The sequence below is a fragment of the Trachurus trachurus genome, assembly GCF_905171665.1.
Source record: "Trachurus trachurus genome assembly, chromosome: 2".
Classification (NCBI taxonomy): Eukaryota; Metazoa; Chordata; class Actinopteri; order Carangiformes; family Carangidae; genus Trachurus; species Trachurus trachurus.
The window spans coordinates 12,486,306-12,502,936 of NC_139914.1; the positions used below are offsets into that span (position 1 = coordinate 12,486,306).

The 16,631-nt window shown below is 42.8% G+C and overlaps 2 protein-coding genes across 2 annotated transcripts; one reads left to right on the top strand and one right to left on the bottom strand.

Annotated features, from left to right (window-relative positions):
* Positions 1–2,269: 2,269 nt before the first annotated feature.
* LOC310996509 (PI-PLC X domain-containing protein 1) lies at positions 2,270–4,947 on the top strand (the record flags this gene model as incomplete). The annotated part of the gene is made up of 7 exons (XM_083985930.1): positions 2,270–2,372; positions 2,527–2,663; positions 2,835–2,960; positions 3,038–3,193; positions 3,350–3,462; positions 4,354–4,424; positions 4,524–4,947. The coding sequence occupies 7 exons, from the start codon at positions 2,270–2,272 to the stop codon at positions 4,811–4,813; spliced, it is 996 nt and encodes a 331-aa protein (XP_083842056.1). The 3' UTR covers positions 4,814–4,947.
* Positions 4,948–6,062: 1,115 nt separating this feature from the next.
* LOC310998181 (NACHT, LRR and PYD domains-containing protein 3-like) lies at positions 6,063–15,139 on the bottom strand (the record flags this gene model as incomplete). The annotated part of the gene is made up of 16 exons (XM_083988117.1): positions 6,063–6,592; positions 6,964–7,010; positions 7,095–7,268; positions 7,365–7,538; positions 7,954–8,127; positions 8,582–8,755; positions 8,969–9,142; positions 9,346–9,501; positions 9,587–9,760; positions 10,072–10,245; positions 10,802–12,596; positions 13,449–13,650; positions 13,762–13,840; positions 14,351–14,458; positions 14,728–14,841; positions 15,054–15,139. 16 exons carry the CDS (start codon positions 15,137–15,139, stop codon positions 6,063–6,065), a joined length of 4,335 nt encoding a protein of 1,444 aa, XP_083844243.1.
* Positions 15,140–16,631: the final 1,492 nt, after the last annotated feature.

The window sequence follows — 16,631 nt, forward strand, 5'->3', positions numbered from 1 at the left end:
CTGATGAGTAGAAGGGAGGAGAAGGCAGCCTCTGACCTCCAAGCTCTAGAGAAGAGCTGTGAGCACAAGGTTGATCTCCTCATCAGAGAGAAAGATGAGGAGATCAACACGACAAAAACAACAAACATGGCACTGGAAGAAAAGATGGTGGAGTTCACGCTCCAACTCCAGGAAGTCAACACCGAGCTGCAGCAACGTGAAGCCGACTGCAGGAACAAAGACCAGGCTCTCCTCCAGATGACAGCAGAGAAGGAAAAGCTGGAAGCTCTGCAGACCAGTTTTGATGAGAAGGTGCAGCTCATCATGAAAGAGAAGGAGGAGAAGATCGCCAGTGCTGGTGCCAAAATCGTGACACTGATCAAAAAGAGCGTGGAGAGCACGGTCCGACTCAACGACACGACCACCAAGCTGCAGCGATACGAGGCAGAAGTCACCGAGCTGCACCGGACGGCTGCTGAGAAGGAAGAGAAGGCTGCTGCTGAGCTCCACGCTCTCCACATGAGCTGTGAGAAGAAGATGGAGCTCATCACCACAGAGAGAGACCTGAAGATCAGCCGAGCTAAACTCAAAGTCATGACCCTGATCAGGAAGAACATGGAGAGCCAGATCACACTCAGAGACCTGAACACCGAGCTGCAGAGATGTGAGGCCGACTGGGAGGCAAAAGTCACCGCCCTGCAGGAAAGACTTGCACTGGAGAAAGAAGAGAAAGAAGAGCTGAAGAAAGAGAAGATGGACATGGAGGAGAGCTGGCTCAACAAAGAGAGACACTGGTTGTTAGAGAGCAGAAGGATGGAGGAGGAGCAGCAGCGGCTTCACCAACTGGCCTCCACAACGGACAGAGAGAAAGCAAAGATACAGAAGGAGGAGGAGAAGAGGCTCAGAAAGGAGCAGAAAGAGCAGGAGAAGAAAGAAAAGGAAGAGAGGGAAGAGAGGAAGAAAAACGAGAAGAGGGAGAGAAGAGAAAGAGGGGAGCGGGAGAGGAGAGAGAAAGAAGAGAGGGAGAGAAATGAGAAGAGGGAAAAGAGAGAAAGAAAAGAACAAGAGAGGAGAGAAAGGGAAGAAAGAGAAGAGAAGGAGAGGAGGGAGAAGGCTGAAAGAAAAGAAAACAAGAGGAGAGAAAAAGAGGAGAGGAAGAGAATGAGGGCGAGTGGAGGAGTAGAAGAATAAGAAACTCCTCCCCTCAACCCCCCCTCCCCCTTTCTAACCCCCACCCTCCCCCCTTTACCCTCCATCATATTACCCCCCAAGACTCACCCCCTCCCTAACCCAACTCCCCCATTTACCCCTCATATTACCCCCTTTACCATTACCCCGGAATATAATGTACATATGTAATTATATTATTTTTTTACTATGTATATTTTATTTTATAAGAATTTTTTTTTTTATAAAACTATATTTTTTACTATATCATTTTTTATAACAAATATATATATATTTTAAACTATTTTTTTTACCTCTCCGGGAACCATCACCTTATCGTGGTGGAGAGGTTTGCGTGTCCCTGTGAACCTGAGGCCAACTGGTTGTCAGGTGAGGGGCCAGACTAAGAATGGTTCAAGAAGACCTCGTACAATACACTACACACACCCACTATAATATCAACATTTCTACAAAACATGATCCTGATCATTGAACAGTGATGAAATAAAATGTGGAAAAGCATCAATAGACCAGACTTGTGTGTACATTTTAAAGTTTAAATGGACTAATGCACAAAGAAAAGTTTGGCCTCCATCGTCTGATAGATGAGTTATTACACTAATTTTATGACCCAGAGTGGGCTTAAATTCAATTTTCTTTTCTGTACACCTTTAATTTTAATATTTTTTTATTTTTTATTTTTTAATTTCCAGATGCTTTGCAGTGAATCGTGCAATAGAAATGCTTAGGCTATTACTTTTACTGTAATAATACTTCTACTCAAGTAAAGAATCTGGGTAATTTTGCCATCTCTGGTGACTGAATAAAAACAAAAACTAGTCTGTACCAGTCCAGTAAGAAATGTCCAGTGTTGTAGTAACTCACTTTGACGACAAGGTGGCAGCATTCAACCGCATTTAATATGACAGCTGGCTGAATGCTGCTGCTATCTTGATCACTGAAAAAGGGGGAAAAAGAAGACGTGTCACATGACAATCGTAAACCCGGAAGACTTTGTAAACAAACGCTGTTTTGAGTTCAAAACAAGGAAACGGAGCGTGTTAAACCACTGTAGCATGACGAAGTAAGAGGAAATACAGCGACATATGTGACTGTGAGGAACATGGAGGACGAACAGCGGCAGCAGCTCGGAGGGAACCCGGACTGGATGTCCAGTCTGCCGGGGAAGCTGCTGGACGTCCCGCTGTGGGACCTGGCCATCCCCGGTAAGACAAACTGATATCATATAATGATAAAGAGGAGTAACTTACCTTTAAAAGCGTGTTAATATCTTTTTTTCCTTCCATTATCAACTTCTCAATAATAAAATTCAAACTGTGTGGCCATAAATATTTGGACATGTGTGTCTTCTGTCCGCAGGGAGCCATGACAGCATGTCCTTCTGTCTGGATGTGTCCTCTCCTGTGCTGAAGTCAGAGCCCTGTCTCCTCAGAGTCATAGACAAGCTGCTTCCCTGCTGGGCCCGGCCATGTGTGTCCCGCTGGGCCACCACACAGGTAAAGGGCCAGTGCCACAAACAATAGAGGCCCAATAGAGGCTGGGAGAAGCCTCAGAAAGCAGTTTAGCAAAGTTTATATAGACAATGCATAAGAGTAACACATGATAAATGGATGCAAATGACATTATTTGATAGGGTAACTGCAGCTGTACTGTGTGTGTGTTTGCAGCAATCAGCCCTCAGTGATCAGTGTGATCTCGGGATTCGGTTCTTGGACCTGCGAGTCGCCAGGAAACCGGCTGGAGGCAGCAGATTATTCTTCGCCCACGGCATCTACACGCTGATGACTGTCAAGGTGCATGAATTAGATCACCATGAATATGATGTGATCTTATTCAAATTGCTAAAACAGCTGTATTTGTCTGCACACAGGAGGCCTTGGACGAAATGGCCACCTGGCTGGACGCTCATACCAAAGAGATTGTGATCATTTCCTGCTCACATTTTGAATCACTGACTGATGAAGATCACTTCTGGCTGGTGGAGTACATCATCACACTGTTTAGAGAGAAACTCTGCTCCTCACAGGTGCAAAAAAAACACATCAGTTTAATTTTATTCCTATTATTCTACCTTCTTTTTTACAGGCCAATGTTTTTTTTAATTATCGTTTTTTATGCAACATGAGAGGGTGCTATAGAAATAAAATTATCACTATTAACTCAAATGTGCATGTGTGGGCAGGACACTCCCACTCTGCGTTCCTGCTGGTCCAGAGGTCAGCAGGTCATTGTTTCCTATGGAAACCAGCAGATGGTGCTGCAGCATCCTGAGCTGTGGCCCCAAGTCCCTTACAGGTAAAACATACAGTGGTGCTGCTCAACCTCGTGTCTCTAATATGTCTAATATTAGATCTGAATACGTTTCACACCGTGTTTTAATTAATTGCTATGTGTTTATGTGTAATTCAAGCAGAAGCTCAGTGTTATCACACACTGTCAGCTTACTCCACCTGCCGACATCGGCCTATTTAGGCGTCTATAACTTCTGCAACACAGCCAGATATTCACATTTAAAGGGATAGTAGCATTTTTTTTTTAAAAGTGGGGTTGTATGATCTACAAATAGCCCCTAAGTACTTTAATTGCAGTAGAAGACTCTCTGCACTCCTCCTGTTAGCAACGCCAGCCCATAATAGCCCTGCCCAGAGATTTACAACATACAGTGATGTGAATGGACCCAAAGAAACGACCTATTTTCACGGCCTAAAAGAGGTTTTACCTGAAAAAAATGCACAGTTCCATTGTTCACTATAATATAATTTTTTCCAGCCCCTCAAAGTGCCGTTTGAAGTTTTTATTTGGATCTAACCAACTCACGTATCCCTCCGCCCAGGGTTAGCGCGCGCCGATCAGCAGTTGGTTAGGTCCAAATAAAAACTGTGTTTTTCCTGCACTTTGAAGGGCTGGAAAAAATTATATTATAGCGAACAATGGAACTGTGTATTTTACTTTCAGGTAAAACCTCTTTTAGGCCGTGAAAATAGGCCGTTTCTTTGGGTCTGTTCACAACACTGTATGTTGTAAATCTCTGGGCAGGGCTATTATGGGCTGGCGTTGCTAACGGGAGGAGTGCAGAGAGTCTTCTACTGCAATTAAAGTACTTAGGGGCTATTTGTAGATCATACAACCCCACTTTAAAAAAAATGCTACTATCCCTTTAAATCAAATAATGTGCTCTGTGTACAGGTATGCTGACAGCCCAGATCCTAAGAAGGTGATCGCCTATCTGGAGGAGCAGAAACAAAGTGGAAGACCAGGTAGGCGGTAGGAGGAGAAATAAAAATAAACTACACTTTGACAATTTTTATAATACAAGAAAAAGTCTTGAATTCGAGATTTTTTGTTTTCCTCTGCAGCTGGTTTTTACGTGAGTGGCCTGAACCTGACGGAGGACGCCCCGTACGTCCTGCTCCACCCCCTCCAGACCATGAGGAAGATGACTGTGAGGGCTCTGTCTCTGCTGCTGGGCTGGGTGAGCCAGCAGCGGCCGGGGCCCGAGGGGGGCGGGGTCAACATCATCTGCTGCGACTTCGTGGACGTCGGTCGCTTCTGCTCCCTGGTGATTCACCTCAACTACCAAACCGCTGCCCGTCCCATCTGCAGGACCGTTACCGTAGCAGCCAACAGCAGCAAGGACCGTTTCTGATGAATCAACCGAGTTTCCTCCTTTTCACTTGAAAATCTCACCCTGTTTACATTGATTTGACCTCACTTGACCTGCCTAACTGTGAACACAGTCATTGATGACAAACCAGATGATGTGAAAATGCTGCCTCATCATTTTTCTTTTTCACTTTACTGCATGTTGTTTATAGAAATTGGAATTATGTAAAACCAGATTATGTGAATAAACACTTTGTAAATATTATGTTTCATGATATTAATATTCATTTTTTCTATTAATAATTCAGGGAATAGTGAAGCTTTTATGTCCCCAAGGGGGAGCTTAGTTTACAGATAGAGGTTATCAACATGAAAGAACAGCTGAGAAGAGCAGTTATGCTATGGGAAAGAAACCATTGCAGAAAACATGAGATTTATGTTGCAGAATTATTTTATACTTATTTTATTATATTGAAAGACATATACCTGTTGCCTTAGTTTGTTGTGGAGTAAAAAAAATAGTATTCGGTTAGAAAAACGAGTGTTAGATTTAGTTTAAAGACACTGTATTAAAAAAGCAAAAGAACATCATGAGGACATCCCTCCTTTCAACTGAGCTCTCTGTAATATTAACATGTACGTTAAAGGTTTGGATGTGAAAAGACAAACTTTACTTGCATGAGAACATGGATTTTTTGCATCATAGTGAGGGGAATAGCACTGGGAGTTGCTGGCAGTTCTTAAAATCTCCTTGATATTGTCCTGCACTATTGTGCCACCTCTTAAAATTTGTTTTTGTCTACAATAAAACAAAGCTTAAAGGGATAGTTCGACATTTTGGCAAATTGGCTCATATTGCCACAATCCCTATAGTCATAGCAGTAGGTTCATTACCTTCAATTGTCGGTGCAAGCTATTTTTAGAGCGGCGGAGCAGAGCCGCGAGCTGCTCAGAGCTACGCTACGGTGGCTAATGGGATTTCAAACTCATCAAATACACAATTAAACAACTCCAAAACGCTCTTGTGGACAAGTTGTGACCTGCACATTCACCACGCTATGAGATAATAATGGAACCTTATGAAAAACTGCCCCTGACGGGATCAGTGGTTTTGCATGAATTTACCTCGAAAACAACTCACTGCTCTGTTCCGCCGTTCTAAAAATAGCTTGCACCGACAATCAAACCCCTAAAACTATAGGGATTACTGAATTTAAATTAGGCTAGAAATTATTGAGTGCTGATATTACTTTTCCCTTTGCTGACACATTCAAATCTTTTCCAACAGTTTTCTAACGAAGGGATACTGATGACTCCAGTGACAAGAACCCAAATCCAGGGTAGAGAGGTTCAGTGAATGCACAGTAGAATGTGTAGAGGTGCACTGGTGTGTCTGACGAGACACCATAGTAGGACAAAGTGCCAGCGGGCCAGTCCAGAAACACCCCGACTCTGTTAAAGACCGGGGAAGGTTCGGTGATAAGAGCTGTCCTGATGTTGTTGTGCCAAGCGTAGTAACATTTTTCCGTCAACTCCAAATTCCACGACTTCTCGTTCCAGCCGAGCCTGCTGCCGTCGCGCGCTCCGCTCCGTCTGAGCCCTCTGTAGGTCACTCCGATATCAACCGGTCCTTCCCGGTCCACCTCCCAGTAACAGCGCCCAGCCAGACCAGTTGTGCACAGCAGCTGGTAACACCAGTCGAATCTGTCCGGGTGCTCAGGATACGGCTGCTTCTCTATGGCCAGCATCACTTTCCTGTTATTCTCAGTGAGGAGAACATTTTTGTGAGCTGTGTTTGGGTCCAAAGTGAGTTCACAGGTATCTGATGGAGAAAAACAACAAATGTAGAAGCAGGTCTGCAAATTATGACTTAAAGGGATAGTTCAACATTTTGGCAAATTCGCCTATTGCCATAATCCCTATAGTCATAGCAGTAGGTTCATTACCTTTAATTGTCGGTGCATGTTGTTTTTTGTCCCAACTTGTCAAACAGAGCATTTTGGAGTTGTTGGATTGTGTATTTTGTTAGTTTGATGAGGGACAGGGGACCTGTACCATTCACCTCCATTGTGTTCACTGAGCAGCTCACATCTCTGCCCCACTGATCTCAAAACAACGTGCAAAAATGTTGAACTATCCCTTCTGACTAATGCTGTCACACAAATGGATCAAACACTCAGTTTACACACTTACACTTTGCCAGACCCGGTTTCAACCATTGAACATCATCGTTGTCCACACTGGAAGAAGAGGAAGTCATATCAACATGGAGACAATCTTCACTGAAATTTTTTTTGTTCTCTTTTTATTTTTTTGCTCCATACCTGAGAGTGTCCAGCCTCCATTGTCCATCATCGCGTGCAGCAGACAGCAGCTTAATTCCTGAGTCTCCCAAATGATTGTAGCTCAGGTCCAGCTCTTTCAGATGGGAGGGGTTGACCCTCAGAGCAGAGGCCAGAGAGGTGCAGCCTTCCACTGTGATCAAGCAACCTGACAACCTACACAAAAAAACACATGAAACTATGACTCACAGCGAACACATGACCTGTACTGATAGGAATAGCACAGGTGTGAATACATTGACTGTTGCTCACCTGAATGTTTCCAGTTGACAGTGTGGACTCCTCAGTCCAGCAGACAGAAGCTTCACTCCTGAGTCCTGCAGGTCGTTGTTACTCAAGTCCAGGTCTCTCAGAGTGGACGATTTGGTGCTTAGAGCTGATGCAACATCCTGACAGCATATTTCTGTCAGCCTCGTTTGACTCAACCTGAAACATGTTTACATTTTAGTTTTCTAAAGGTTCAACGAAAAATTCACAAAAACTCAATTTTAGGATGAAAAAGCTTCAACATGTTACATAGGTTTGTTGTAGCATTCAATTTTAACTACTTAATTTTATGTACTGCACCACAGCTTCTCTCAGGTTTTAGGTAAAATGCTCAAGAACTTCATCTACATATTAGTCAACTGTTTTGCACAGTATCATTTGACCAACTTTAACACGCAATAAATACATCAATATGAGGCCCCTACCTAGACACAATGTTACATTTTTAATTATAAACTATAATGAGCTGTTACCTAGTAGATACCTATCCACATATAAATCTAATCTAAACCTTTTACAATAATTAAAGGAAGAGGAGATATTTTAACATATCTGTGTTAAAATAAGATGTCACCTCAGAGTTTCCAGTGAGCATTGTGGACTCTTTAGTGCAGCAGACAGCAGTTTGACTCCCGAGTCCTGCAGGTTGTTGTTGTTGAGGTCCAGTTCTCTCAGACTCGAGGACGGTGAGCTGAGAACTGATTCCAGAGCTTGACAGCTTCTCTCTGACAACTTACAGCCGCTCAGCCTGAAGGATTTCGACCCGCATATTTACAGACCACATAAAGACATTTTTTACTGAGAAAACACCAGAATAACTGTTTTGAAGAAAATGCAATAATTTCCAGGTTGGTTTTTTCAGAATGATTCCAAGAAGTGGGCAGAGTGGTGGTAAGCAGCCGGGGTCAGGGTAGGCAAATGCAAAAAAGTAGTGTTAATGTAAATATAAATCTCAATGTTTAGTATGAGCTGCTAAAGCAAAAAGTAAACAAAGTGTTTCTTCTTTTTATTATTTCCATATATTCCCCACTATAGTGTGAAGTGAACACAGTGAGCAGTTCAGACCATATTAAATGAAGTTATGTCAGCAATCTAATGTAATGAATAATACATTTGTGGATTCCCAGACAGGGAGAAACCAAGACATCATATATTACCTCCAGAAATTGCTGTATCACACTGCACAATTCAAAAACTCTTACCTGAGACTTTCCAGAAAGCAGCGTGAATTCTGCAATCCAGTGCAGAGCGTCCTCAATCCTGAGTCCTGCAGGCTGTTGTTGCCGAGGTCCAGCTCCTTCAGGCTGGAGGACTGAGAGCTGAGAACTGATGAGATCTCCTGGCAGCTTTCCTCCGTGAGGTTGGTTTGATTCAATCTGACAAAAAGACAGAAACATTTTGATACTATATCACATTGGATACACTGCTACCAGCCAAGAAAGAGTTTGGTGCAAAATGTATTAACTCAAGTGAGCTTAGTAGGTAGCTGGTTCCCCCTACTTCTATTCTTAATGCTCCATTAAGCAAACCAAACAGTTTTACCACTACAAGCTAATGCTATCCCCAGAGTTTTACAGCATGTGTCTAACCTGAGGATTTGCAGTCCACAGTCTGGATGTGCCAGTCCAGCAAAGAGCAGTTTGCCTCCCGAGTCCTGCAGGTCGTTGTTGCTCAGGTCCAGGTTTCTCAGGCTGGACAACTTGGAGCTGAGGACTGATGACAACTCCTGACAGCATTTTTCAGTCAGCCTTGTTTGAATCAACCTAATGAAATGGCAGGAAAATATTTCAAGTGTTTACAGAGCTACTGATCTTCAATACAGATAAACCACCTCCGAGTCTCCAAATCTCTCTATGCTAGAACTACAAGATTTGCAACCTCTACAAAGCAGAAATCTGAGGATGGCAGATGATCTAAAAACAATATTGACCTATAGTGAGGATACAGTTTTCAATCAGGGTGTTACCTCAAGGTTTCCAGTCTACTGTCCTGCCCAGAGAAGAGCATCACTCCTTCATCCTGCAGGTCATTGTAGCTCAGGTCCAACTCTCTCAGGTTAGAGGAGCTGAGACTTGAACCCAGAAAGTCACGACTCCTCTCTGACAGATTACAGCCAATGAGCCTGAAGAAGATTTCCAAACAGTCAAATAGTTAGAAGTGTCATGCCACTTGTCGTTAATAACATGTAAGGTGTAATTTATCCTGACCTGAGTTTTTCCAATCTGCAGTGTGGTTTTTCCAGGCCAGCTGTGAGCAGCTTCACTCCAGAGTCCTGCAGGTCGTTGTAACTCAGGTCCAGGTCTGTCAGACAAGAGGACTCGCTGCTGAGTGCTGAAGCTATTCCCTCACAGCATTGCTCAGTGAGGCTGTTTTGGTTCATCCTGGAAACATGAACAGGCAAGACAAGGCCAGGCAGCTTCATTTATACAGCACATTTCATACCAACTCAATGTGCTTTACATAAAAACAAAACATTCACAGTAAGAATTGGAAACGGAAAAAACATAAAAACATACAATTAAAATAAAAAAGAATATTAAAATGAAACTGGAAACATTAAACATACAATTAAAAGCAAGAAAAAAGAATAAAAGAAAGCATATGAAAAATAGAAAAGAAAAAAAGTGTGCAAACCATGACCCAAACAATATAGCATACTGGTCACACATATCATGAGACAAAATGGTCAAACCTCAGCTTCACAAGCCGACACTGTGGATTCTCCAGTCCCACACAGAGCGATGACATCCCAGAGTCTTTCAGACTGTTGTTAGTTAGGTCCAACTCTCTGAGACTGGAGGACTGGGAGCTGAGAACTGACGCCAGACCTTCCCCACTTCTCTCAGACAGGTTACATCCACTCAACCTGAACAAACATACAATAATCATTAAATGTTATATGTTTTTTCAGTATCCCTTTCATTTACAGGCCGTTACTTACATGATAATGCCAGGAAATAATCAGTCAATTTCATAGTAATGTGATGTTTTTCATGAAGCAAAAGATTACACATGCTTTTCCTGCTTTGAATTTTTTGGGAAAGTCCAGAATTATTCTCCACCAAGTCCTTCAATTCAATTCAATTCAATTCAATTTATTTGAAGTGGGACAGTGCAAGTTCATGAACGAAACATAAAACCGTAAACAAGCCGGATTGTAGCCAATTATCAATTACAATCAATTACCTCTGGGCTATTTCTACACAATCAATCAATATTTCTGGGCAATATTTCCTGACATTGCTATGAAATTCACTGTTATTTCTAGGCTATTTCTAGACATTATGATGCAATTACATGTTATTTCTTGACATTATCATGTAATTAGCCTGTAAATTAATTCTGCAATTTAATTTTGTGCAGAATATTGCACAGAGGATGAAATCAATGCATTGAATTTGTCTGATTTCCTCATTACTTACAGAGACTTGTTTGATGCTTTGACCACTGGCAGCAGCCTCAGGAGACCCTCCTCTGAAGCAGAGTATTTCCTCAGGTCAAACACGTCCAGCTCGTTCTCTGAAGACAGCAGGATAAAGACCAGGGCAGACCACTGAGCCGGGGAGAGGCTCGCTGTGAGGAGACTTCCTGAGCTCAGATAGGACTGGATCTGCTCCACCAGAGAGAAATCATTCAGCTCATTCAGACAGTGAAACAGATTGATGCTCCTCTCTGTAGACAGACCTTTCCTGAGCACACTCTTGATGTACTCCACTGTTTCCTGATTGGTTGGTGAGCTACACACTTTCTTAGTCATCAGCCCTCCCAGAAGTTGTTGGTTTGTCTCCAATGACAGACCCAGGAGGAAGCGGAGGAACAGGTCCAGGTGGCCGTTGGGACTCTGTAAAGCTTTGTCCACAGCCCCTCTGAAGACATAAGACAGTTTAGACGTATCCTTTAAGAGGTTTGACCACCAGGGTTTTGTTTGAGACAGCGGGTTGATGCCGGAGTTGGTGAAAGTCAAAAAGACATAAAGAGCAGCCAGAAACTCCTGAACGCTCAGATGGACGAAGCAGAACACCTTGTCCTGGTACAGGCCCTTCTCCTCTTTAAAGATCTGTGTGAACACTCCCGAGTAAACCGAGGCTGCTGTGATATCGATGCCACACTCTGTCAGGTCTGATTCATAGAAGATCAGGTTTCCTTTCTGCAGCTGCTCAAAAGCCAGTTTTCCCAGAGACAAAACCATCTCCCTGCTCCCTGGGTTCCAGTAGGCATCTGCACCTGCTCCTAGATCATACTTACTGCACCACAGTTTTGCTTGAACCAGCAGGAAGTGGATGTACATCTCAGTCAGGGTCTTGGGCAGCTCTCCTCCCTCTCTGGTCTTCAACAGCTCCTCCAGAACTGTAGCAGTGATCCAGCAGAAGACTGGGATGTGGCACATGATGTGGAGGCTTCGTGATGTCTTGATGTGGGAGATGATCTCTCTGGCCTGTTCCCTATCTCTGAACCTCTTCTTGAAGTACACCTCCTTCTGTGGGTCAGTGAACCCTCTGACCTCTGTTACCATGTCAACACACTGAGGAGGGATCTGATTGGCTGCTGCAGGTCGTGTGGTTATCCAGAGGCGAGCAGAGGGAAGCAGTTTCCCCCTGATGAGGTTGATCAGCAGCACGTCCACTGAGGTGGACTCTGTCACATCAGTCAGGATCTCAGTGTTGTGGAAGTCCAGAGGAGGTCGACACTCGTCCAGACCGTCAAAGATGAAGACGACCTGGAACTGATCAAAGCTGCAGATTCCTGCTTCTTTGATCTCACCAAAGAAGTAATGCAGAAGCTCCACCAAGCTCAACTTTCTCTCTTTCAGCACATTCAGCTCTCTGAAGGTGAAGGGAAATGTGAAGTGTATGTCCTGGTTGGTTTTGTCTTCAGCCCAGTCCAGAGTGAACTTCTGTGTTAAGACTGTTTTCCCAATGCCAGCCACTCCCTTTGTCATCACTGTTCTGCAGGTTTGCGCTTTTCCTGGCAATCTGTGAAAGATGTCTTCACATTTGATGGTTGTTTCTGGTCTGTCTGGTTTTCTGGACGCTGTTTCGATCTGTGTGACTTCATGTTCATCACTGACCTCTCCAATCCCTCCTTCTGTGATGTAGAGCTCTGTGTAGATCTGGTTCAGAGGGGTTGGGTTTCCCGTTTCACCAGTCCCTTCAAACAAACACTGAAACTTCTCCTTTAACCTAGATTTGAGTTTAACCCGGGAGGTGGCAGGAGATTCTGCATGAACAAAAAACATCAGTAAGGTGATGGTACAATAAATATAAAATGTAAAATGTAAAACTATTTGCTATAAGCCAGCAACAAAATAAAATAAAAAAAATCAACAAAGAAAAACATTTCCATCCATTACAGTTAAAGGGATAGTTCAACATTTTGACAAATTGGCCCATTGCCATAATCCCTATAGTCATAGCAGTAGGTCCGTTACCTTTAATTGTCGGTGCAAGCTGTTTTTAGAACGGCGGAGCAGAGCCGCAAGCTGCTCAGAGCTACGCTACGGAGGCTAATAGGATTTCTTGGTTTCCCTCATCAAAATCATCAAATACACAATCCAACAACTCCAAAACGCTCTGGTGGACAAGTTGTGACCTGCACATTCACCACGTTATGAGATAATAACACAACGTTACCAGACAGAGTTGTTTTAGAGGGAAATTCATGCAAAAGCGCTAATGTGTGTTCCCATTGGAGGCAGTTTTTCAGCAAGCATTCTCTGAATTTGCCTCAAAAACAACTCCATCTCGTACAGTCCATTATTATCTCATAGCGTGGTGAATGTGCAGGTCACAACTTGTCCACCAGAGCGTTGTGGAGTTGTTGGATTGTGTATTTGATGAGTTTGATGAGGGAAACCAAGAAATCCCATGAGCCTTTGTAGCGTAGCTCTGAGCAGCTCACGGCTCTGCTCCGCCATTCTAAAAACAGCTTGCAACAACAATTAAAGGTAACGAACCTACTGCTATGACTATAGGGATTATGGCAATGGGCCAATTTTCCCTTTAACCCCAGTTAACTACTACTAAGAGTTTACCCTCAACCTCCAGCTTTGAATCTGTAACCACCACTTACTGCTCTGGAGGGAAGCAGCCATTCCCTCCTGCTTCATTCTCTTGAGGAAGAGTAGTGTGATTGTCAGAAACGCCTCCCTGCAGCTCTTCATATCCTCCTCTTCCTCCTCACTCGCCATCACATCGTCATCCAAACAAGTGGAGGCCCTCTGCATCCTCTTCAGCTCCTTCTTCACAAAACTAACAATGTTCTGCTCAAGCAGCTGGAAGACCAACACATGATTTCATGAATGTCTATAGAAGACGCAATGAGGAACACCTGGACAAGAGTGGTGGTTTCAGATTGCATTAATTGTGCTTGTATGTGTACACACCATATATATGGAGTCCTCATCTGTTGGATGAGCTGAGGCAGGCTGACCACTGTCAACTTCTGAACTCTTCTGTTGTGGTCTGTGGAGACAATCAGCACAAATTATATTAAATTTCATAGTGGCTTACTTTTGTTTTTGGTTTGGTTTTTCTAAAAGTCTATTTTAGCCACAGTTTGCATACAGTTACATTCAACCAAAGACCTTTTCCTTTTGACTTACTCGTTTTCAGAGGGGTGTCTTTGGAGAGCCAAAGGTGCCTCCATTGAATGGTTGCTTTTCAAGGACACACAACTTGGCACTGGAGAATCCGGTCTCTTCTGTTGGATCCTAACAAGAGACAAATTATCAATAAAGAATTATAGCTCCAGCCTAATTACTGCTTTGTTAATGATAGGATAGTATGGTGACTCACTCAGAGTGTCTTTGGAGAGCCAGAGGTGCCTCCATTGAATGGTTGCTCTTCAAGGATACATAACTTGGCACTGGAGAATCAGTTCTCTTCTCCTGGATCCTAAAAAAAAAAAAAAAAAAAACTGTAGTCCCACCCTGAATATTGTCCTGTTGATGCTAAGATAGTAAGATAACTCACTCAGTGTCAACATGGTGTTTTTGGAGAGCCAAAGGTGCCTCCATTGAATGGTTGCTCTTCATGGACACACAGCCTGGCACCGGAGAATCTGGTCTCTTCTGTTGAATCCTAACAAGAGACAAATAATCAATAAAGAATTATAGTTCCAGCCTAATTACTGCCTTGTTGATGCTGAGATAGTATGATAACTCACTCAGCGTCAGAATGGTGTCTTTGGAGAGCCAATGGTGGCTCCATTGAATGGTTGCTCTTCATGGACACACAGCTTGGCACTGGAGAATCTGGTCTCTTCTCTTGGATCCTAGCAAGAGACAAAGAATCAACAAGTTCCAGCCTAATTACTTCCTTGTTGATGCTGAGATAGTATGATCGCTCACTCAGCGTCAGAATGGTGTCTTTGGAGAGCCAAAGGTGCCTCCAATGAATTGTTGCTCTTCAGGGACACATAGCTGGGCACAGGGGAGGCTGTTCTCTCCAGCTGCTGCTCTGAGCTTCAAAACAACACAGGGTTTTTAATCCTAATAATTTAGCAAGAAACAATCAGGCCTTGGAATATGTGAAAGGACCAAATGTTATGTAAGAATACCAACTCCTGTGATTTCAGTGTGAAACCTGCCTGGACTTCAAGTGTCAACAAAATAAACCATATGGGGATGGCACCTTGAAATATACTTGTATGTATCATGTGTGTGTAGGTGCTCACCTCTGAGCTTCAGTCCATGGTTGTTCTCCATGTTTAGACATTGTTGTGGGCACAATTCCCTCATCTAGACCTTCAGGCAGCTCCATGGTTGGCTTTCACCTGTACACAAACAGAGTAAAAAACACTTTGTCATTCAAATGCTTGCTGTTATGTTTTGGCTACAAATGCAGCAAATCTCGGATAAGTTATGTAAAATACAAATATTCTAGAAAAGATCATTAGATGGATGTGTCCGAGCCTGGAAACTCCTGCTAATTAAATCAAAACGGTAAAGTTTAATCAGTCTGCTCTGCTTTTTAGCCGACTCTTTATAAAAAAAAAAAGCCTGGGAATTTGAGACAGCTTAAGTCCACTAGGTGACAAATGACGTAAATGGCAGGATGGTTCAGTTTCATAATGAAAACTGTAGTGGGGAAGTCCACCGGATGTGCGAACACCCTACTTTTTTTTATTTTATATCCTCTTCTGCTTCTTGTTAGGAATAATAACTCACTTTTTGTGGCGACATGAACAACGCTGTGGCTGTGCTGTCATTTTTGATGATTCACCATGAAAAGTCAAACTGTTATAGCTTCATATTGACCAAACGGCCCAACAATTAGCCTGTGTGTATGACTATACTGAATGGATGAGACTTACAGTATTTGGGTTTTGAGGAAAAGAGCGCCATGGTCCTCCCTAGGAAATGAAAACTCCAACTTTAATCCTTTGAATCTCATGGGATCATATCCTCCCTGACTGACTGTACAGAGAAATTCTGATGATTATATGATTATTTGGGCTAGATATGTACTGTGAACTAAAAACATGGTGCTTTTCATTAAGGCAGAGGGTGTCCATGTATATCACTGTCTTAAATTTCTATTTTATTTATTTATTTTTTTAATTGGGAGAGATTTGGAGTAATGATTTCTGTTTTCTGCCTTTGTTTTGGATGTTTATTATGATTCACAGTCAAGCGTCAGTCATTACAGTAACATCTTTGGGGGGGTATGGCTTCACTTCCTTGCACACTGTCACAGAGTTTGCAGGGGTGTGTGAACGGGAAGTGGTTTTATTTTCATCATAGCCTACATGTTCATAAATTAATTTTACAGGGACTCTCATCATCCATGAAACGATCTTTCCTTTAACTTTTGCATGTTTTGCATTCCTATTTTTGTGCTGTGGAGTTGCTTGAGTATATGTTTGAATACAAAATATAGGGCGCCTTTGAACAGTACAACCTAAGACTGTTTTGTTACACCTGTAATAATAATAATAAAGTTCGATAAGGCACAGTCAAAAGAAATACATAGCCTACCTTTTCCATGATGAAAAAAACTGCGTCAAAAAGAACTAAAAGCAATCCCCAACTTCCATGGAAGAGGACCAATCAATAAATCGACAGACATCCAGCTGTTGAACTTTCTCGAGTATACCTACTCTTCCTCTGTCGACTGATCCTTCCTTTTAACTAGTTGTGAAGTAAAATACCTCACTGAGCTTTGACTTGCAGGCAATGAATGGGACGAGTCCTCCCCTGATCCGACTGATTTCTCTTGAGATTAATCACAGCTGTCCACAGAAGAAGGTCGA